The following is a 23523-nucleotide window of genomic DNA, read 5'->3' as shown; positions in this document are numbered from 1 at the left end:
TGATTGAGACATACGGTAATAAATTACCTCTGACATTACAACACCACACTCTCTGGTATACTGCATGGAAGCTTTCACTTTCTATGGCAGCTATGAGATCAATATCCACAGGGAATTCCCTATTCACCCCATGTTGTATGTTTCAGGGTGGCTTTAGATGGTCTGTGCTTCATCCACATCTGGTCTCAGAGCTACCACAGGATTCATTACACATCAGCACTATGTATATATCATTCAGAGGAAATTTGAATTTTGATAGATTTTCTTCCTCTGAGTGAATACCAAGCTTCAGATCTGCGATGTGAATGCTAAGATGGCTGTAACTGTAATTAGACAAAAAATGGTGTTCTACACATGCGTGAGACAGCCGTTTCCATTGTCCAACTCGGGAGGCTGTGTTGTCTTAGCGTTTGTGTTGTAGATATAAAGCTGGCTAATGGCAGGGTCCAAACAACTGTGCATGTGTATGAAGTAAACTCTTTGAAGCTAAAATAAATGAGTGAACAACTCATGAACTTAATAACATCATTACCAACCAAGAGATTTCATTGATAGTTTACTGTGAAATTCCATTAGAGGTCTAGAGAATATAGTAGTCCTCAATCAACTTGAAGTGACAGACATGGAGAATGCCTATTATGACGAAATGACATTGCCTTCACCAGATCAAGAGATCTGTAATTTCTGTATACTGCACCAGTATTACTTTGAAAACATAAAGAACATTTACTCAGGTAGCAGGCAATAGTTTTTCAGACCAAAGAATATTATTCCTCACCCTCATGCCTATCTGTAGCAAGGCCAACCACTTTTGTCCTTGGGTGTTTTAATAGTCGGGTTTCCTTTTTTGTCTTCTTCTTCTATAATGAAATTCCTCGACTTACAGGGTCCATGAAGTGAATCAAAATGAAATCATTTCAACTCTATAATCTTGCTGGGAGAAACCATAAAATGAATCAAAGTCAAATAATTACAGCTCCATAATCTTGCTGAGAGAAACCAAAAGACCTCCACTGGAAGAGAGTACCAGAAGATGACTTACCACAGAGCATATCCCACAGCAGGAGATTCATTCATAATGTTACCTGAACATATAAATCCTACACAGGAATTGCTCATTGACGCAAACCATCAGCACTTATAGAAAATAAGTGCAAACATAGGGAAAATTTGGAATAGGGAATTTCATTGTTATACCTGATACCCTGCAAGAACAGAACAATCAAGACATCAAAATACATGTATGGATAACAGGTGTTATAAGTTTCACAATAACACACAGTCAACCTTGCTTAAGTCGACCTTGCATAAGTCAAATAATTGCCTAAGTCAGGTCCTTTCTAGACCTCTTCTCTTCATATTCTATTGATTTTAATCTCTCATAAGTCGAATTTTCTTCAAGTCGAAGCTATTTTTTCAGTATAAATAGATTTGACTTCGTCAAGGTTGACTGTATTTCAAGTCATTGTAAACTGTAACAGACATGACAAGATGCATCATTATAGATTGTTGCATCAGAAATAATGTGGTTTATAAAACATGTATTAGGAGTATTCATTCAGCTCAGCTATGTTCACATATATCACTGAATGTGAAAGAGGGTCTGTACAGTCAATTCACTTGTGGGTTATTTACTTACGAGCACAAAAGCATTGCATTACATTTTTTGTTGTCAATGCTCATTTATGGTAGAGTGAAGTATAGTGAATAGGTCTTGTCCACTTCAAATATGAATGGGTCAGGCTTTGAACAGCTCATTGCACTTTCATTACAGGAACAGGGCCGGGCACATATATTTGATGTGATTTTAGAAGCAAACCAAATTATTCTGAGCGTGTCTTGCAAGCAAGGCATAAGTGTTGGCTAAAATAATCACTTATATAGAATCCTTGCTTCTTCAGGTTAAAAAAGGTTTTGTTTTCTTCTGTTTGGAAATGATAACTAAAGTTCAAACAGTCAGATTCTTGTTACACCCTTTCTTGCTTGATAATGCCCAAGTCACATATAAACACAGATGCTCAAGGATCTACACAGTGATCCGGGGAGATCCGGGGACGTCTGGGGAGATTCGGGGAGATCCGGGATTTTGGTATGATTGTACACACGGTCTCAACAAGGCAGCAACACGGATAAGGCCGGAAGAGGGTGGCGTCTACACGGATCAACACGGCAGCTACATGGCAGCCACACGGACCACCCCGGATTGATTTGCCAACACGGCAACCCCTGGATGATGCCGGATGTTTTTGACCTCCAAAAGTTGCCGTGTTGGCCTCCCGGCGTCAATACGGATCTCTCCCCGGATCAGATCCGGGGTGGTACGGGGTGATCCGGGATGTCTATGTGACTGGGGCATTAGTTTGATAACGCACAGATGTCTATAAAGGACAAACAACGGGACTAATGTAAATACTGTACGAGCTGAAATTTTCGCGGTGGTTTTATTTTCGAGAAATTAGCGAATCGCCTTTGAACCGCGAAAATAACAACACGCGAAAATAACAACGCGCGAAAATAAAAACGCCCGAAAACAACGCAGGGAAATGAAAATCAAGCCATGCCATGTGCTGCAGGACCGCGCCAAAATTATAGTGCCGTACAGTACGCTACTAGCACTCGTAGCTAGCTACGTACATAGGTCTCGCACACAGCTATCATGAGCTGAGCCATATGGCCATAACGTAGCTTGCATTAATAAGTACAGTATGTATCCCTTCCTGCGCTGCACCTAGCTAGCCTTCAACATGTCGACTGTGCACGCACGTCGCATAGTACAGCTAGCTATAGCTGTTTAAAGTGCGTTCAGTCTAATGTTACTCTTGCAGCTGCATTCTTGGTGTTCGCCTGTCGATGTCTGGCACGAATTTCGAAAGTCCTTGTAAAGAATTTCTTTTTGATATTTGTTTTACTTTCAAATTGAGAAAGTACTTTACTTACAGGTGTAAGGTACTTTTAGTTTAGACAGCTATTGTTTCTTCGTGAGAGTTCAAGTAAGTTCAGTTAGACCCTCGCAAACCGCGAAATTAACAACACGCGAAAATGTCCTCCAAGTAGCAATTTGCGAAAATATCTGTATGCGAAAATTTCAGCTCGTACAGTACCTCTTATCAAGCAGCATCCAAGTGAGAACTCAAATCTACCAAGACTGTAAAGTGTGAGGTCAATAAACTTTACTATGAGGCAGAGTACAGACCAAAAGATTAAATCATGGCAAGTAATCTCACAATGACAGAGTTCCCTCATATCTCATGCACTTTTTCCTGTCACAACACTTCACCAGTGTTTTGTCAAGAAGCAACTATTGGCACCTCACATACTCAAAGAGAATATTTTTCTCACAGTGACAACAGTGAGTCCAGTTTCATCCACAATATCACTTTGTATGACAATAGATCATCACCATACTGTGTGTCTCTTAATATCAATGGGTTGATTCTCAATTTGAAGTGAATCATACCATGGTAATACTTAATATGATGTCATATTCCATGCCAAGTTACTCCACAAAACTATTTCATTATGTGGAACAGTCCTTGTCTCAGAGAAATAGGATCACATTCTCTTCATTTATTTCTCTTGGAGCGGTTGCGGTTCTTGACGTTGGCTGTGGTGTAGAAGTGTTGACCAGTCTTCTTGGACTTCTCTTCCCTTGCCAGTCTCCGTCTCTGTAAGGCAGACAGACAGATACACACATATACACACAGACACAAACCCAAAGCAGCATTAGCAATCATCAAGGTCAAGTTAGATTTCTTTTATGCCATTTTAAAATTGTGAATCAATATAAATCAAATATTTGCTACTGCCATTAATACAAAATGACCTAAAAATCACCTTAACAGGTCTATGCAATCTTTTTTCTAGGAACATGGCTAAAAGAAGAAATATTTCATACAAAATATCTCAACATAAACCTTACCATATGTGACCTCACCAGCAAGGAGTAAAATGTGGACAATAAATTGCACTTTTTGCAATGCATTGGCACTGGGTCTACCCAGAGTTTGCATATCTTCTCCAACTCAACTGCATAAATTCAGACGTTGCAAAGAAAATTCAACCCTCTAATCCCATTTGACTGAGAAAAAAATGTCATTTTCTTCTTTTTTCTTATGCTTCTGCTTTGGTGAGCAAATAATCTCAACATCTTTCGACTGCTAACAAACAAGATGAAAGCTGAGAGGTTCTCATCAGCATGGAAGATCCACAGTGCAACTATAACTAAGTAAATCTGTCCATCATCAAAAGAGATACATTACCTGCTTAGAGGTTAATTTCTTTTTGCTCTCTGGTTTGTCCTCATCAAAGTATCTCTTCTTCTTCTTGCTAGGGACATCAGCCTCCTCCACATCACTACCAAGGGGGCAGTAAGATCCTAATGACTTAGCTGTGGAAAAAAATGATAAACACAGTACTTTCTTACCAGCCAGTCATACATGCAGGAAATTCAAGAGCAACACTATTTAATGTATATCCCTATTACCCTCAATGCTTTTAAAACGAAATGCCACTATACATGCTCACCTTGACAGATTCAGCAAATTGTTGAGGTTTCATTAAAATCCCAAGAAATATTAGCAATTTTTGAATTACCAAATTCAGCTGACTTTATGTCTTCATCAGATTACAGTCAAAATTGAAATCTTCTGTTTGTTGGACTGAACTTTTTTACATTCTTGCAAATGGACTGGAACTTTACTTGAAAACACCTCAGATTATGTCAAAATCAGAAAGGTTCTATACTTTAAGAAAGGTGAAAAGGAATACAAAAAGCAAGAAAAATGCAGATAATTCGAATAATCCGGAAACATCTCTTTCAATTCAGTGTTGGTCCTAAAACTCATTTCACAAATAACTGCCAAAGATCTGATGTTTAATTTGCTCAGTACTTTAATGGAATCCCTGAAAATCAGAAGCGTTCTGTTATCCAATGCATGAGGGGACCAAATTCACACTTTTGATCTCCACTTAATTCTGAAATTTAAACCATTCGAGAGCTTTAAATCTGTGACACGGACGATAAGACAATGCCTCTTCCTGGGTTGGATAATGGAAACAGCTGTCTCACCCATGTGGGGAACACCATTTACTGCCTAATAGCGTCATCTATAGCGCTTGGTTGCAGACTTAAAGCTCACTGATATTAAAAAACAGATGCAAATAAGAATTTCATATGAGAACAAAAGAGATAAATTAAAGAGCACATTATACTGGGATCCAAGATCTGTCTTTAATTTCGCATTTCACAGCAAATGAAGAATGGAGGTTCATGGGAATAGATACAATAAATGTTAGTGTATAGTGTACCTCTGGTGCTCTGCTTCTTGGTTGTAGGTTCTTCTTTTCTCCTCTCCTCTTCCTCCTCTCTTTGTTCTTTGTTCTTCTTCTCCTTCAGAACTCCAGCTAAAAGCTTCTTGTTCTTGGTGCTGAGGAAAGCAGTGGGACCAAATGAGATGTCAGGATTGCCTTCACCAGTCCTTGTTCTCTTCACAGAGAGCAGCGATGAATCTGATGGTCCTAGCTGCCTCCTCTTATTATTGGATATAACCTTATCCACTCCTCCCTCTTCCTTCTTTTCATCTGCATCTGCATCCTCTTCCTCCTCCTCCTCTTCCTCCATTCTGTCTTCTTCTTCCTCATGTGACTGATCATCTTGGTCGCCAGAAGGCTGTAAGTCCTCTTCTGTGAATTCAGGTCCAATGTTTACTTCTCTCAGGTCCTGCCTCACTCCCTTGACCTTTTTCTCAGGCACGGATGTCCTTGTGTTACTTGGTTCCTCACTGGATTCCCCTGTTTTTCTTGTTTCCCTTGTATCCTGTGAGCAAGGCAAATAAGTTTTTGTAACAAAATACTTCTCTAGTCCTAGTTTAGATCCATACAAGGAAAATTGAATTATTTCATCAACAGGCAAACAATTCATAGATACATGACGAGTCTGAACAAAACATTGTGTAACATATCAGCACATGTCCTAATAGAGTCTCACTGGTAAGAGACTACAGCTTATTAAAAATGGAATGATTTATTAAATGTCAAAAATTGACCAACAACTTGGTCTTCAGCTGATCTATGGATATTAACTTGGTCTTTAGCTGATCAGAGTGCCTAATTTCACAAACTTTCCTTTCGTCTACAACCAAAAGAAAGTCTCTGTGCAACAGGCTAAAGTCCACTGGCAAATACAAGAACCATTCTTTTCCAAAACACAAAGCCCATGCTATATGTATTTATCTATTTTTCATCATCCATGCAGCAACCAGTTGTCACTAATCTACAAGTTTTTGCCCTTTTTGTTGTCTCCAGAGTTCCTCATATATTGGCTTTAAAAAAACAAATAAAATAATAATAATAATAATAATAATAATAATAATAATAATAATAATAATAATAATAATAATAATAATAATAATGATAATAATAATGATAACAATAATAATAATAAATGCCACATAAATTTTGTGACACCTGTTCATAGTGTGTAGAGAACAAGAATCAGAAAGAAGCATCAGACAGTTAAGGATGGTGGGTAAGATGCTAAGAGGACACACTGACCTGTTCACAGTTAGGAGGTTTGACAAAGAAAGGGATCTTTCCTCTCTGCCAATCATTGAGGACCATCTTAGACACGGCATTGAGGTCTGGCTCTCCACCCTGAAATCAAAGCATGACAGAGATATGGAGTGTGACAAGATATATGGTACCCTGCCACTAGTAACGACATGACTGAATGGTTGATACATAGAACAAAGTGACTCGGTTCACTATAAAACAATTAAACTGAAATGCACATGAATTTTGAGGGCTCAAAATCTATCCTTGTACACAGTGTTGCTGCTTTGATCAACTTCACTTGCAATATCAGTTTGTTCTGTGGTCTCTTATCATCTATAATACTGGTAAATGGTTTCTAGACAATGCAGACTTACAAAAAAAACCCCCCAAAAACCAAAAACCAACCACCAATAGCACAAGAGACCTGACTCCACATGAGGCAAATGATTACCATAAGATTCAGAAATGAGATATGGGATCGTTGCACATCCTTTGGACAGTCGAGCCCCTGGACTGCAGTATACCTCACACAAGTCAATAACCAGCTGTTACACAGTTTGTAACTGAGCCGGCATGTGAAGCAGAAGCATTCATGTGGATGACAGGAACATTCAGAATTAACATGCAAGTTTCTGTTTTCAACTACTAACAGATGGAACAAGATTTCAAAACCACATTATAATAAGAGAGAAAGTGAATTCACCTTGAGTAATTTGCCAGTTCTCTGAGCTAGCTTCTCCAAGAAGTCCACATGATCTGTCCAGTCTGAAATCCTGTATGTTTTCTGGATGTAGTCTGGTTTGACTCGCTGCAGCACCTCAGTGATGTGATCCTCTGGAGATTTGACAGACTCAATGCGTACCTGAGACAACCAAACATCAAGAACATTTTCTCTTCAACATTCACATTTTCAAATCCTATGGTTTTCAATGGTTTGTTGCTTTATCTGTTCAGACAACTATAACTCATGATCTAGTGACATACACAATACATGTCAACAATGAACTTCTTAAATATGATCTCTGAATACAGTAAAACTTGTGGTATTTCAAAAGACAACTCCACAAGATACTGAAAATAGAAAAGGTTATGTCTTGAGAAATTTCATTTCATGAAATGAAAATCTACTCCCAGCAATTATTTGTTCTCTTTTTTATGTAATATCAGTGCATTATTCCTGATAATGAACTGTGAACTTTGCATGAATAACATTCTGTTAAAGGAAATGAGAGCATTTTTCACTGGAACTGTCTAACTCATAACATTTTCTTTTTTTAATTTCCTGATTGTTATGAAAGAATGTAAGATGAAATTATTTACCATGACAAAAATATATGTCATGACTAAAAAAAAAAATGTTTCTACAAACATACTTCATCTCTATAACAACAGTTCGGAGTATTAAACACTAATCACTACATTGACTATACCTTTTGGATCAATTTTGGCAATTAAAATAAAAAAGCAATGATTTGAACTTCTTCTATAGAAATTCATATCCATAAGTTCTTGACAAAGTATGACAGAAAGCATACTGACCACTCAATCAATACTGAGGTCAGTCTCAACATCTCCGGATGGGTAACCTAAGCTAGGATTGCCAATACCAGGGTTCTCGCCAGGAATTTCTTCACGCTTGTCGGCATTTATGCGCGCTGTTGTGGGGGTGGGTACGGGAGGGGGGTTCCCCCTCCCGCGCGAAGCGCGGAAGCCTTCGCTAATGCTCAATACAACACAGATGAATCGCCGCTAAAATGCCACTAAATGCGACATTTTCACGGAGATGTAATGAACGTTGTGAGGGGCATATTCTCACAGACACAATGCAGAAACTCCATACATTTTGTTAGCGGCAGTTTCTAAATAATAAATGAAAGAGAAGTAGGTGCCGATGGTGGAGGTTCCGATTTCTTTTAGGCCTTTCCTGTTTCACTGTTGCAATAATTAGCCGTCTCTGCATCGCAACTACGCGCGCCGTGTTGCTTTCTCGCCGTCTGCTCGACCACGTGGTAGGCCTATTGCATGCAGATGCGCGAGAAGCGATCGAGAACTTTCGGGACATGGTTGCACTTTCCTTTCTGGGTATACTGCGGTAGTTTGGCAGTGACATCAAAGAGATATCATACAAAAATGTAATGATGGTCATTATTCCGAAGGTTTGTTTAATCATAAAATGAAACGATTCATGAGTACTTCGAGGGTTTGTAATCGAAAACAACAACAACACCAAAGGTCGGTACTACAGATGAATGTTCAAAATAAAACTGATTTCGTTCGAAGATTAACAAACATTTTTTATTTTTTATTTTCCGATCAACGAACCTTCAGAAAGGAATCTATCATCTATCATCGTGATTGCTTCAGAATAAGAAAACACCCTTTTGGGGCCGTTGTTGTATTCCGAAATTATACTGGCAGAACATTCGAAATAACAAAACTGATTTCGTTTGGATATAAACGAATATTTTCTCCTTTATAATTTTTCTATTAACGGTCATTCAGAATTAAGAATGTAGAGTATTATTTTGCCATTATTCTTTCGGAGTAACGAACCCTGAGGGTAAGAAAACTGTAACCGTTTTCATTTCTTCTTTATCGTTTTCCGATTAACGATCGTTCAGAATTAAGAATCTAAAGTATTATATCGTTATTCTTTCGCAGTAACGAACCTTCAGAGTAAAAGAAAACTGTAACCGTTTTGGGGCCGTCGTTTATTCTGAAATTTCACTGACGGAAACGTTCGAAATAACAAAACTGATTTCGTTGTGAAATGAACGGACATTTTTCCTTAATCATTTTTTGGATTAACGAACCTTCAGAATAGGGAATCTAGCATTATTTTATCATTAATCTGTCGGAGTAACGAACCCTCAGAGTAAGAAAACTGCAACTGAGTGTTTTGGGGCAGTCGTTTTATTCCCAAATTTCACTGGCAAAACGTTTGAAATGACGTATTGATTTCGTTTTGAAATTTACGGACATTTTTCTTTATTCAATTTTCGGTTAACGAACCTTCAGAATAAAGAATCTACAATTTATTATTTCATCATTACTACTTCTGTCGGAATAACAGACCCTTAGAGTACGAAAACACGCTGTTTTGTGCCGTCGTTTTATTCCGAAATTTCACTGGCAGAACGTTCGAAATAACAAAACTGATTTCGTCGTGAAATGAACGGACATTTTTTCTTAATCATTTTTGGATTAACGAACCTTCAGAATAAAGACTCTAGCATCATTTTATCATTAATCTGTCGGAGTAACGAAAAAAAAATGAATCTTGGTGGCGATAACTGATGCTGGTGTAGAGAAAAACAAAGACAGCTCGCTCAAAAGATGCTTCCTTCTTTCAGTTTATTTTCTCCCCAGTCATTCCTATCGTTCTCCTCCCATGAACCCCTGCCATGCAGGGACGATGAACAAAACAAAATGTTACCGATGCTGCAATGAAAAAAAAAAAGAAGAAGAAAGAAACACGTCCTCAAAGCAAATTATCTACACTTTTCAAGTTGAACAAATTGATGTTCGTAATGAAGAATAAAAAAAAAAGCACGACCTCAAGCAGTGGGGAAACTTGATATCATGGCTTGTGGAAATTTCCATGAAATTTCCACGAAAGCCAGGTGTCAGATAAAGAATGTCGCGCGTACTGCCACCTTGCTTCAGTGGTCGTAAACAGCGTGTACATAGCATGTAAACCAACTGGGAACATTGATGAATGATCATCATTTATTTTCTGCCCGTGAAGGCCCCCTAACCCACCTTTTAACAAACCCAAGCCAGAAGCACGTGGAGCATTACGTATACGTTGAACTTGAAAGACCATCATGACAGAATTACTATAAATTTCGGCCCGGAGAAGGAAAATGGAATATTCACGAATGACGTTTACAAATCCATAGAAATTGAAAAGGCTAAAATGGAACGCATGGCTTTTTAGATTAAAAAAAAAAATAACCCACTGAAACTACCAAAACCTAAATAACAATTTGCATTTGCTTACTCCATCGCAAGTTCTTTTTTCTTTTCTTTTTTTAACGAAAAATGGAGTTAATTTTCTCTCTGCGGCAATGCTTTGAACGCATCTAATTTTGCGTCATTGCCGATGGCCAGCTTCCTAAAGAATTGATACGAATCCTTTCAAATATACGAAACAAAGTCTAAAGATCCTGGATCCTGGCGGTGAATTTCGGTGGTATTATAAATCCTGCTCACTATCAAAATTTAATCATCTGTTCATTGCGCCATTTTACCAACCAACTGTTCCTGAAAATTTCATCCTAATCTGTTCCCAAATTTTGACTTATTTTGCGAAAAAAGAGACAGACAGGCAGACAAACTAACAAACAAACCAAAGCAGCAAAAAAAAAAAAAAATACAACCTTTGGCGGAGGGGGGCATGCATTTCATATCGTTTGTTTTTGCGTAACCCGACAACAAGCGTGACAACAAGCGAGCACGTGTCAGCCTTCCTCAGCCTCCTTTGGCCTCCAACCCTCTCTTTCCGTCCTCTCTCTCCCTCTCACAATACACTGTATCGTTGTACACGCACAGGCGGCTGTAAGTGGCCGGCTGGGTGCTTGTGCATGTGTGTGTGGATCCCAAATCAGAGCGCATGTGAGTGAGCAAGTGTGTGATGTGGTGTGTATCAGCAGGGAGGTGAGACCTCCCTGGTATCAGCTAGTACGTCGCTCTGTTGAGCCGCGTTGTTGTGATAGGTGCGATGACTGCGTGGGTAAATTTTTGCACTTGTATAAGTATGTAAACTGCTGCTGCTTTCAACATCTAGCTTCTTTTCTAGCCAGATAATAAAGACTGAAAAAGGCGAGAAATTGGTCCGAACTTAGCTCGTCAAGCAAGTTACCCTTGTCGGCAAGTTCACGCGTGGTGTTACCCTTGTCGGCAAGTTTTACCCTTGTCGGCAATTGCTTCTTCAAACCGCACGCTTGTCGGGGCCGACAAGGGTGATATACGCTGGCGAGATCCCTGCAATACCAAGGTCAAATACAAATCACATGCTTGAATTCTGACTGTTCTGAAGAGAGTGAGATGGTCAACCTAAAATAAGAGAGTTAACATAAAGGCTTAAAACCACCAAAATACTGACCACTCCCTTGAGAATGATTTCTGTCTCCGTGTCTCCTGATGGGTAGACCACACCTGGACAGTCAATGAGGAAGATCCTTCTCATCAGTGTAATGTACTGCCATACCTGAGCAATTAGTGAACAAAAATAATCAAATAGGGTCAATGTGAAGTTCAACATGTCTTAGATCAAAACATACTTAAACCTGATGAAAGTTGCCTGAGTTCTACACCATTAACAAGAGGCACAGATCTAGGTCATCTCATCATCTAATATGTTGATATTGGTACTATATCTACAGTCTTCTCTTTGCGGCTGGCATTGAGTCAAAGAATGATAAATCACAAGAACAATATTTGATTATTCATCAGGTTACTGTTTATCTCATCCTTTGAACGGTGATACAATTACATCAAGTTATCAACTTAACATAGACATTCGATTTTTGTGGGAGGATATAAGTATGTACTTCAATGATGAGTAAACTAAGAAACATCAAGTATTCATAGTTACATATGAACTAGATGAAACATCAAATGACCGATACACTGCTCTGAGCCCTGGCATTCATATGACAAATATCACCAGAATCTAAGTCCTTCACTAAAACTCTAGTGTAATAGCAGTGGGTAATGTATTATGTATTCATCATAAGAGTTTATACAGAGAGGAGAGATCTAAGACAATGGTCCCACCTTGGTCTCGCCAGCTATGGGGGCTACATTGCAGACCTTCTTGTTCCTCAGTGTGTTGATGATGGAACTCTTGCCAACATTGGGATATCCTATGAAGCCAACACTTATCTGCTTCTTGTCTACATGGAGCTGTGGGAGGTGATGGAAGAATAAATTCCATAGCCAGCAATGATATTTACTATGACAACTATCATTAGTGAATACGAAACCTGATTAATAAATTCGTGAATGTACTAACCAAGATAAGCTCTAGCCTTCTATCAATGGTCATAAGTCCAGGATTGCATGCATCAGAACCTTGTATTCTGAATATCATTTTATCAGGATGATATGAATTTTTATTTCAATTTTCCCTTCTGCACATACTCTCTAGCATCAGTAAAATATGCATTAATACCTCCCTTCTTAACATGTGGTGTATGATCGCTGGTTTCAAGACTGACTTGGTTTTACACACCAGTGTTCAAAGAGACTCTACGGCACCTGAGTAATATTCCATTAAATTAATTTTTGTTGTTCACTGAACTGATCCTAATGCAAAATATGAGACAGCTTCATAAACCATTAACTGCAATACTTGAGTTAGGAAGAAACACATGAAACTAGGAACGGCTCTTCCCTCTTGCAAACCAAAGAAATCATTCCTGTACACTTTACATGAATTTCTCTCGAGAGGAAGTAACCTTAATTCACAAAGCAGAATTTTTTAGTACAAGAGAAATTAGGTAACATGAAGTAATAAAATATGTCACATTCCATGAGACAAGAACTAATTCCTGGATATAACTGACAGTAAAATAAGAATGTCATGATTTTACATTAAGACACCATGACAGCTCTGTATAATCACAGGAACTTGACAGAAATCCGATGAGTATTTAATTTCTTATCTTTAAACCAGTATAGCCTCAGTTTTAAATGAACTAAAAGTTTTTTAGAGGTAATTATTATATCAGTTTCAAACAAATATTGTAATAGCCAATAATGTCACTCACCTTGCCAAATTGTCGAAGTAGCTGAATGAGGGCGCCCTTTCCAAATGGATTTCTGATGCTGGCATGGAAGGCTAGGGTTGGGTATTCATGAGATAGAACAGCTACCCAGCGTTTCTAGGAAGACAACCGGTCACACAAAACAATCACTAAACTCTCATGACACAAATATCAATACGGAAATATTATACTGTAAACGCCAATATTTTCGCATGATTAATTTTTTTTCTTTTTTTTTGCGCTGGGCAGCTCAAAAAACATATTTGCGGGTTCTTCAATTTGCACTGTGCAATTGTCAACCCATTTAAAATGTGCAGATAAAATGGTGAAGATATTTTCGCAGGTTTTAGAATTTGCACTAGCCAAAAGTAGCACGAAATATGCAAAAATTAATGCACCGCGAAAATGTTTGCGTTTACAGTAATCACTTCCAACTGAAGGGAAAGCAGAAGATTAACACACTGACTGACCTCTAAGCCACAGTATACAAATGACGCACTGGTCTGAGTGCATCAGTCGGAATTGTGTGCATAAGGTAACTATGGAATGCTTAACCCACGAGGCGAAGGCGAGTGGGTTTAGGCTCAATTCCATAGTTACCGCATGCACACTATATTCCGACTGACGCACGAAAAGACATGTGCGTCATCTGTTTTATAGAATGGGTAATTTTCTTGCCAAAAACCCATTTTTCTATCGTGTTACCCAATGACAAATTTACTGGATGCATTTCCTTTTGGCTTGCCATAGACAAGAGCCCGAAAACCATGCATCAGTTTTTACAGGACGCATGGTTTCTCTTCAGAACCATGCATCAGTAAAAACTGATGCATGGTTGTTTTAGCCAATAGGCGTCTCGTACTGAGTGCCCGAACGCTTGCTTAATGCGCGAACCTTTGTTACAAGTGCGCATACTCTTGCTACAAGTGCGCGATAACATGTTTACCACTGTGACTCAGCGTGCGGCCAGTATAAATAAACACATAGCTCTCAACCAATGAGATCGCAGGATTCTTGCTACCCATTCTATAATGAGTGTTATCATTGATTATTTAAGTGTTCAATATAATAATCTAAAAATTTGATCTCTCTACAGATTCCTTTACATTTACAATTCATTTGTCTCCTGATTCACAGAAGCAACACATCTGTGAAGTTTATTATCAGAGGTCATTTTAACGTGATGGGGGCTCCAAACACAGACCTATATAATTATAGTGTCTATGGACAAGACTGTGTATGCTTTTGATTTTAGTTTTTTTTTTTTTTCTCATTCTAGAGTCATATTTATGGCAAACATCAAAAGAAGAGCACCAGTGCTTTCATGCTAAGCCAACTTCAGAGATGAAAACTAGAAATGTCGCTATGGCGACTGATGCCTCCGCCATAATGCATGATTCTCCCAATAGGCGTATAGTACAATGTCTTCACAATGTGTGATCCATGACAGTTTCACATAACTGGCAAAATATTGAAATGACAGGTTTGTCAGAAATGTCTTGAACTGGGTTTGCTTTAATTTTCTAAGAGTGCAGGTACACATATTTGGGGAATTGAGAATTTTTACTTGAATTCTGACAGACCTTTTTATAAGTTTATGCATTGAGTAATTTCCAAGGTATGAAGAAAGAGTGTAATGACGGTACAAAATGGATTTTTTTTTTTTTTTTTTTTTTGGGGGGGGGGGGGGGGAGGGCTTTGAAACCTGGCCTTTGACATTTAACCTTTGACCTTTGACCTTCTGGCTGGAAATTTCCAAGAGAATCTCTTTTAGGTAATGCATGTAATAAGTTTTGAAACTAATAATGCAAGCATTGCATATACTAGCATATGAGGGAAATAGTAAAATTTTGAGGAGTTGACCTTGACCTTTGACCCCTGACTATTGACCCATGACCCCTAAATTCCCTAGATAATCCCTGCCAGTCAGTACATGCGTAAGTACCAAGTTCCACGAAGATACATTGAACCATTTGCGAGAAAAGTGATATTGCAACATTTTCACCTAACCTTTGACCTTTTGACCTTTGACCTTATGACATGAAACTCTCTCTGGAGAATCTTTACACAGTAGTACATGTCCACACCAAGTTTCAAGAAAATACCTTTGGGCATTGCATAGATATGGGGGAAATTGCAACATTTGTAGCATTTGACCTTGACCTTTTGACCTTTGACCTCTTGCCAATGTCACTAAAATCATATCAACTAATTGTCCCATCATACATCATCCTTGGACCAAGTTTGGTGAAAGCTGCTTCATCCAGTTTTGAGTTATCACGTAAACAGATAAATTTTAGGATTTGACCTTGATTTTTGACCTTTGACCTCTGTCCAATTTCACTGAAAAACTAATCAAGTAATTGTCCCATCATACATCATCCTCCAACAAAGTTTGGTGAAATTTACTCCATCCAGTCTTGAGTTATCGCGTAAACGGATACAATTTCATGATTTGACCTTGACCTTTGACCTTTGACCTTTAGTCGATTTCACCCAAAATCTAATCAAATTATTGCCCCATCATACTTCATACTTGGACCAAGTTTGGTAAAATTCCAGTAAATATTACTCAAGTTATCGCGTAAACGAAAGCGGACGGACGGACGTACGGACGTACGTACGGACGTACGGACGGACGGACAACCCGAAAACATAATGCCTCCGGCACCACTTCGTGGCGGAGGCATAAAAATACCAGTGCATGGAAGAAAATCTTGGCTTACCAAGGCATAATTGTAAAAAATAATGGAAACAATCAGTTGATGTTATTCAACAAATAACACTAAAACTGTGATAAGATCTGGATAATTTTATTCCTTGCTAGAAAGCATTGTATTCTGCTTCACATTTAACTCACTGTAGCCCAGGTTGGTACAAGGTCCACTTTATTTAGGACAAAGACAAGATGTTTGTGAGGTTTCTCCTTCTTCAGGTAGTTCTCAATGTACTTGGATCTGGTTCCCATCGGATCTCGGGCATCTAAGACCTGGACTAGTACATCAGACGAGTCAATCACCTATCAAATAGGAAATGACATAAATTCATCAATAACAAATATACTGAAAGGAAAACAATTTTGAGAATTTACACAGCGAGAATGATACACTATCTAACACTTGACAGTACTATTTAACATAATATATTCTTTATAACATGTTGAAATGCTCACATGTCTCTTTTGAAGACAGCAGAAATCTGTCAAATAATATCCACTACTATTCCCCTGAAACGAGGCAAACACCCTATTCCTACTATAGCACCATATTGAAGGACTCATATGAGATTAACATCCCAGGTACATTGTACATTACACTACTTTATACCATGAAGAAGAATGAACATCCAGCAAGGGAGTCATCAAACATTCAATGGAAACATGGGACACAGTATAAACCCCTTGCAGTAAATTACAGGCAAACAATATATGGCGCTACATTACTCAGAGAAATTATTTATATGTGTAAAAGAAGCTAAGTAGTGATGAAATCATTCATGACTATAGAGTGACCGTCAGCAATTAAAAGCCCTTTAGACAGTTTCTACAGGGTAGATGGCATACCTTGTAGAGTTCATTCCAAATCCTCTTGGACTGACCAGCAGAGAAGATGTAATCTTTGACCTCCTCCTTCACTCCATCATCCTCCACCACTAAATCCTTGTCTTTTCCTGCATCATACTGGTCTCCAGATTCTTCAGCTGCCTTAACCAGGGACTACCCAGAAATTAATTCAGAAAATTAAACATCATAAGGGTGATAACTTTGATGTTATACCCTCAGTCAAGTCATGCCATGTTGTTGTGTTTCTCCTGTTTTGTTACATCCTGTCTTAAATTATTTTGGCGCTAAGCATTTGTAAATAAGTATTTTCATAAGAATCTTTTTGAGTGGTTCACAATATAAAAGCATGTTTTTTAGTAGACCTCTCAATTTTTTCCCTCTAAACATAACTTTGTATTTTGCTGATATGCATGTATGTCTTTATTTCCTAACTATCATTTATCCTTTGCACAGTCCATTTAATGCCTATGATACAATACCTATTTTATTCTGTGCTATGTCTTTTTTGGGAAAAAAAAGAATGAAAATAAATGAATTGAATTAAATTGATGTAAAAGCCTTTAAATACACTCAAGATGTAGCAAAAAAAAAAACAAAAAAACAGTAAGTCAAATGCTAAGTGAGCCTCGTCTGCATATGGCAATTTGTGAGTCAAGTGTTTTTCAATATAAGTTCATTGGCCTTTTGACCTTTGACCTTGTCAGACTTCACCCATAATTGAACTTGTACTGTCATCTTTAGGTGATGTACCCGAGGTACGCTGTATGTCTCGCTTTGTATATGCAGGTAGGACGAAAGTGATTTCTTGCCTATTTTTAAAAAAAAAGGTTTTTCAATCCTCACATTCATAGAATCTGAAATTACGAATGGGATTGTTTCACCCTAGGTAATCAAAAGTGGGTACATGCAAATATGACTTGGAAAATATTAAAAGAATATGAGGTAAAATTACATTGTAACATTTTTCAATGACTAGATGAGAAACACTCATCTACATAATACACATTATCTATAGAATACACATATTTAAAATTAAAATTGCCCTGAAGTACAGAGGACATAAATCAACATGGCTTCATTAGTATCTACAGGAATTACAGCATCTTGTATGATGCAAATATGGGCACAGAAGTAGGTCACTGCAGTATCTTCATGACATGCATTATTGGTGCAATTTGTATTTACCAGTACACCACCTTCATCTGTATGTGAGACAATCATATGATTAAGAATGTTAACACATGAAGAATTGTACGAATGAATAATTATGCTTAGGTACTGAAAATTGTTTACGTAACAACAGCAATAACGTCTTCCATACCTCAACATCTCCCAATTTTATGTTGGGTCTCTTCCGTTGTTTCTTGGGTCCAAATGTGGAGCTAAAACTTTCTGTGTCCAACAGATGCACTCTATTGTACTGCAGAAAAAAAAAAAGGAAACAAACTGAATGACAACATTTTCACTGCAGGACAAAGAAGTCTCAAGTTTTACAGGTTCGATTCACATTCATTCAATAAAAACCTAATTTTGTGGTGGGAAATTCAGGATTCACCAAATTAGTGTACACACTTGTGATATTCCAGAAAAAAAGAAGAAGTTACATTTCTGCATTACAGCAGATAAAACTGTATGATTAATGCATATACAATGTACACTTGCACCATATCATGTACAATATGTTCTACTGACTGTCATAATGACAACTCGGAAATCACATCTCTAGAAAGTCAATTTTTGTCCTATGGTAAAGAGTTGCAACAGAGACAAAAATGTTTGTAGCAATAAATAAATGAACAGTGTCTTATCCACTAAACCACAGTATTCACATAAGTCCAGGTCCTACTAACCTTGGCTTTCTCCTGGAGGAGGGTGATGGGAAGTTTGGTCTGTCTCATCACAACCTGGTATGGATCTCTCACCACCTTACCCAGCTCAGCTTGAAATGTCTGCAAGGCATCCTGGGAGACTACTCTTGTGTTACCTACAGAGGGCGCAGTCATTGTGATTACGCTAATTGCAAGAGTTTCACCTACAGTTATGCTTAATAATAGTAAGGTGTGCTGAGTATTGACTATTTCATTCAACTCTCCCATGAAACAATATCTGTGTGTGCAAGCGCACTTTAGTCAAAGCATTAATAGCTATGCTTTGGTATCAACTTAATTTTGCCCAAATGTTGACCACAATGCAAAATAGAGTGAAAAGCCACACTTTTTATAACAAACTAACAGTCCTTTATGAAGGTCATTATGAAAGATCAGGGACAAGGTAGTTAACATGACCTCATACATTGTCAATTACTTTCCTTTCAAAGGTGTTGTTTGGCAAACCAATCATTTGGTAAGGAAATGCTGTGCACTGTATTATACTGTTACATGATTATTAATACACCCCACGCCACACACAATCACAATTATATGAGCATTTTGAAAGAGACAAGTGACATGAAAGAGGAAATCTATGAATGACTCCAATGTCTACACTTTGTCCTGTACGATAGGTTTAAAGTTTGTTCATAAGGATAAAGTCTTCAGTCTTTTATGTCAGGTAACAAGTCACGCACGGTGACTTATTTCTGATCAATAACAAAGTGTAATAACACTGTTGAAATGTAACTGGCTCCTCATTTTGGAATGTCGGTATTAAAATCAAGAAATACACAAATTGTTGATATTACAAAATAAAGGTTTTAAATGCTGACCATGTGAGGGATATCAACTTTAAGCAAGTGATGAGAGATCCTCTTCTCATTCTCCACACCCAAATTACTCTTAGAAATTGATTTTTTGCTCTTTTTTTTTCCTGGCAAGGCAAATCACTAATGCTACTTTCTAGGCTACTAAGAACACTCACCAAACCACTTTCTGTTTGGTTCCACTCTGGCCACACTTCCAGAGTTCAGCCTGGATTGGAATGGAGCAGGCCTGGTGATGCGACCTTTCCGATCTCTGACCAATGAAAAAAGGGGGGGAATTAACAATATTCATTACTATACGTAATATTAAATTTAGAACATTTATTGAGTAAAGTGTGATGTAAATCATTGATACATAATGTTGACATACACTGAATAGGAAGCAACCAGTAAGCTCAATCCTACACATATAAGCATGAGACCCATGTCACGTCAGAGTGTATAATATTCTGAATAGAATCAATGGATTACAGCCTAGTGCAAAGCTTCTTGAAATCAGTTGTTTTCTAGAAGACTAATGACAGTTTAAACACAAGCAACAAAGTTTTCCTTACCGTTGGGGCTTCCCCTTTCGATACATATTCAGACGCTTGATAGTTGCACGATCTCGCATGTTATTACCGCCTACTCCCTTAGCACGATCTGTGGTGGGAATAAAAAGTCATCAGAGGTTTGATCATGTATCAACCCATATCGTTTCTTTTTTTCCCCCAAATTCTTATCAAGAGAGTTGTTAAAAGATTCATCTCTTCAAATAAGCCTAAAACACGATATTATGTTTCATATTACTTTAGTTTATATAGATGAATGAAGTTCAGTTCAGACCCAATTAGCCTCACAACTGGCATGGACACCAACTTTCTGTCATTATTTCACTGGCAGTGTCTACTATCTACTCTGCTCCAAGTTTTGATGATTAAAACACAGTATAAGGGCAATTTCGCGGTTAGTAACGTTACATGTTTAAAGAAATTTAGATATTTATTTTTACTACTAAATCACCGTTTATTCATTTCAAGTCAAAATCATGTTAAAAACATGTTCATCCTTCCCAGGTTAATGATATAGAAAAGAATGAATACAATCCAATAAATATTAGAATTGCTATGGCAACTAACAGGGCTGGTTAGTAACGTTACGAATAAAGGACATGACAAAAAAATCAATGTCTTGTAACAAAAAGTGTGCAAAAATTCAAGTTACTTCAAATAAAGTGTTGCATTAATTTCAATTATTGCATCATGACAAATGTTCACGCAAATATTTTTAGCAGTTCGACCGATAATTTATTAGCTACACCCCCAAATGCATGGTTAGTAACGTTACATTTGTCCGGAGTAATTCCGCAGGTCATTTCACCCTTTTGTAATTGACAAAATGTCACATGACTTCTGGAGTACTTAAATGTATGATTTATCTTTTACCTTTTAGCAAAATTTTGAGGAAAAATTTTCAAAGCAACCCACTGTAATTTGCATATAAGTGAATTTCAGCGTCCCCAGTCCCACATGTACATTTTAAATGATGGTTTTAGATCTTACAAAATCAATGAATACGAAAAATAAAATCTACTGAATTTGAAAGACCTTAGTGATTGGTGAACATCCATGGCATTAATTGATTTACCTAAATTAAAGAGTAAGATAAAGAGGCACATTTCTTTTATCAATGTCATGTCCACCTAACTGCGGAATTGCCCATAAGATATACTAGTACACGTTTGTAGGGTGCTATGAATTTACAGTCTGCTTGTGCAATGCAATAAAAGTTCACTGTCTGCATCTTGTATGATGTTACAGTACATGCCTGATTTTACAACTATCATCTATGAAGTAGATTTCCTGATTTCACAATGAGAACAAATCGATCCTTGCACTTCTTTCAAATATCAGACATGGAACAGGTCTACACACACTTGTATGGAAACCGACAGAAAGTGGTGAAAAAAGAAGAAGATAGTATTCTTACCTGAGAAACCATTACATCATAAAAGAATAAATACAGTACTTTAGAATTAGAATTGTAACTTTGACCAAATGCCTCAAGTATTCTCTTTTTATTTAAAATAAAAAGAAAAATATAATGAAAATGTATGTTGTTCAGGGGTCGCACTTAACTTTTTTTTTAACTAGCCAGGCGGACTACTTAGAATCAATTTTGACACTGAAGCAATATTTTGGCTAGCCAGATGGACTAGTTACTTCAGAATTTTATGATTTTTAGCTAGTCCGACATGATTTTGGGTGGCCAATGGCCAGCGGACCATCGCCAATTTCGAACCCTGTTGTTGTTGTTTGTTGTTGTGAGTTTAGTAGCACTTTTTTATTGACAATGACAAGATACCTGGTAGCCTTTTTACATGAGAAATTAGAAAGATAAGTTGGTTCAAATGCCGAGGAAGAAAGACACAGATATTAAGATAACAGAGGTTCTTTTCAAATTGTAATGTTTGAACTGCTCATGTGCACAGCTGGTTGAATTCTCAAATCGCCCTATCAACTGCAATTATCACATCCCAGACAGTTGAAACCTCTTTACAAAACAGACCGTTAACTTTCAGATCAAGATGAGCTTGAGCACAACAGAAAAGTATGTATGTCGTAGCTGTACGACAAGACAGTGACTACAATGATACGAGTATACCATCACGTACACATCATGGCCACTGTTAAACAACTATCGCAATCACATCACATGACTTTGTTTACTTCAGTTTTGTAGGCCCTATATACAGAGTTCTACACATGTATTTGTTATTTGTATCGTACGGTACATAGAAACAACTAGGATCTAAATGGGTTTTACTGTTAATGACCAAAAAACAAACAAACCAAAAACCCAAACAAAAACTCCTGTAATAGTCTAATGTAACGTTAGATTATCTACTCTTAACTCTCTAGTCTTGGTCATTCATCAAGAAAAACGAAATCTGTATTTAACGTTAGACCCATTAAAGGGATCGTACAGTTTTGGTTGAGACCTAATTTCAGGTTTCTAACATTTTTTGGTGAGATAATGAGAAACCTCTTATAAAATATAAAAGAGCATGTAATTCTATGAGGAATTCAATGTTTATTTGATAAAGACTGGTTTTGAAATGGCTGAGATATCCAAAAAGAGCGATTCTAATAAAGTGTGGGACCCACACGTTATTACGATCGCTTTGTTTTACTTTGTTTTTGGATGTTTCAGTCATTCCAAACCAGATTTTCATCAAATAAACTTTGAATTCCTCTTAAAATGGTATGCTCTGTAATATATCATAAGTGTTTTCTTGGTATCTCGCAAAAAGTTAAAAGCCTAATTCTCATCTCCATCAATACTGTACCATCCCTTTAAGCTCCCACAGGCGTGCTTGTGCAATACTAGTATAGCCAGGTGCCCGCACCTCGTCAGGGGCCCGAATACCGTCACCCCGCTTAAAATCGCTTTGAGCGCACTGAACAAAAATGTATGCCCGGGAATGTGTTCTGTACGCTTGAAACTTGGCAGGACTACCACAACCAAGCAAATTGTGGTGAAAATCGAACAGTTTTTCGCGAAAATCTGAAATTTTAATAGGGCTATAGGAATACGTGTTATATGTCACCCGCACGCATATTTTACGTGTAAGTCTATGGGAACGTCACGGTCACCCGCACACGTCTTTTACGTGCTAAGTCTATGGGAGAGCGGGTGACGAGTTGCGGGCCCCTTCCTTAGCGCACAACTTTTTCGCATCGTTCGCCTTTGACGACGATAGCTGCAAATTTTCAATATCAATCAGTGAACTTGTGATTCCATTGGAATTTTCGGCATTTTTCCTGTATGTGAGTTGGATTTCAAAGAATTTCAGTGGCGAAATGTGATTCAATTATGGGCAAACATTAACTATGAAATGAGTATGACGAGGTGCGGGTCACCCAAGTATACCATTAAATGGGCCCAAGCCATTTACT

At 37.7% G+C, this 23523-nt stretch overlaps 1 protein-coding gene across 1 annotated transcript in view; it reads right to left on the bottom strand.

Annotated features, from left to right (window-relative positions):
* Window positions 1-890: 890 nt before the first annotated feature.
* The window catches only part of LOC139729289 (uncharacterized), a 23314-nt gene continuing 681 nt past the window's right edge, over window positions 891-23523 (bottom strand). Inside the window, exons 2-15 of the mRNA XM_071640216.1 lie at window positions 20140-20227; window positions 19744-19838; window positions 18738-18871; window positions 18209-18307; window positions 16888-17040; window positions 16186-16344; window positions 13329-13442; window positions 12334-12462; window positions 11660-11764; window positions 7256-7414; window positions 6553-6651; window positions 5308-5815; window positions 4260-4387; window positions 891-3665 (exon numbers count right to left, since the gene is read on the bottom strand). Of these exons, the coding sequence (XP_071496317.1) occupies window positions 3564-3665; window positions 4260-4387; window positions 5308-5815; window positions 6553-6651; window positions 7256-7414; window positions 11660-11764; window positions 12334-12462; window positions 13329-13442; window positions 16186-16344; window positions 16888-17040; window positions 18209-18307; window positions 18738-18871; window positions 19744-19838; window positions 20140-20227 (2072 nt within the window). The 3' untranslated portion in view covers window positions 891-3563. The remainder of the gene's footprint in view (window positions 3666-4259; window positions 4388-5307; window positions 5816-6552; window positions 6652-7255; window positions 7415-11659; window positions 11765-12333; window positions 12463-13328; window positions 13443-16185; window positions 16345-16887; window positions 17041-18208; window positions 18308-18737; window positions 18872-19743; window positions 19839-20139; window positions 20228-23523) is intronic.

This window comes from Diadema antillarum, unplaced genomic scaffold (assembly GCF_040938485.1).
Source record: "Diadema antillarum isolate AM-2024a unplaced genomic scaffold, OU_Dant_1.0 seq00000233_RagTag, whole genome shotgun sequence".
Taxonomy (NCBI): domain Eukaryota; kingdom Metazoa; phylum Echinodermata; class Echinoidea; order Diadematoida; family Diadematidae; genus Diadema; species Diadema antillarum.
This window is presented reverse-complemented; position numbering and strand designations above follow the sequence as displayed.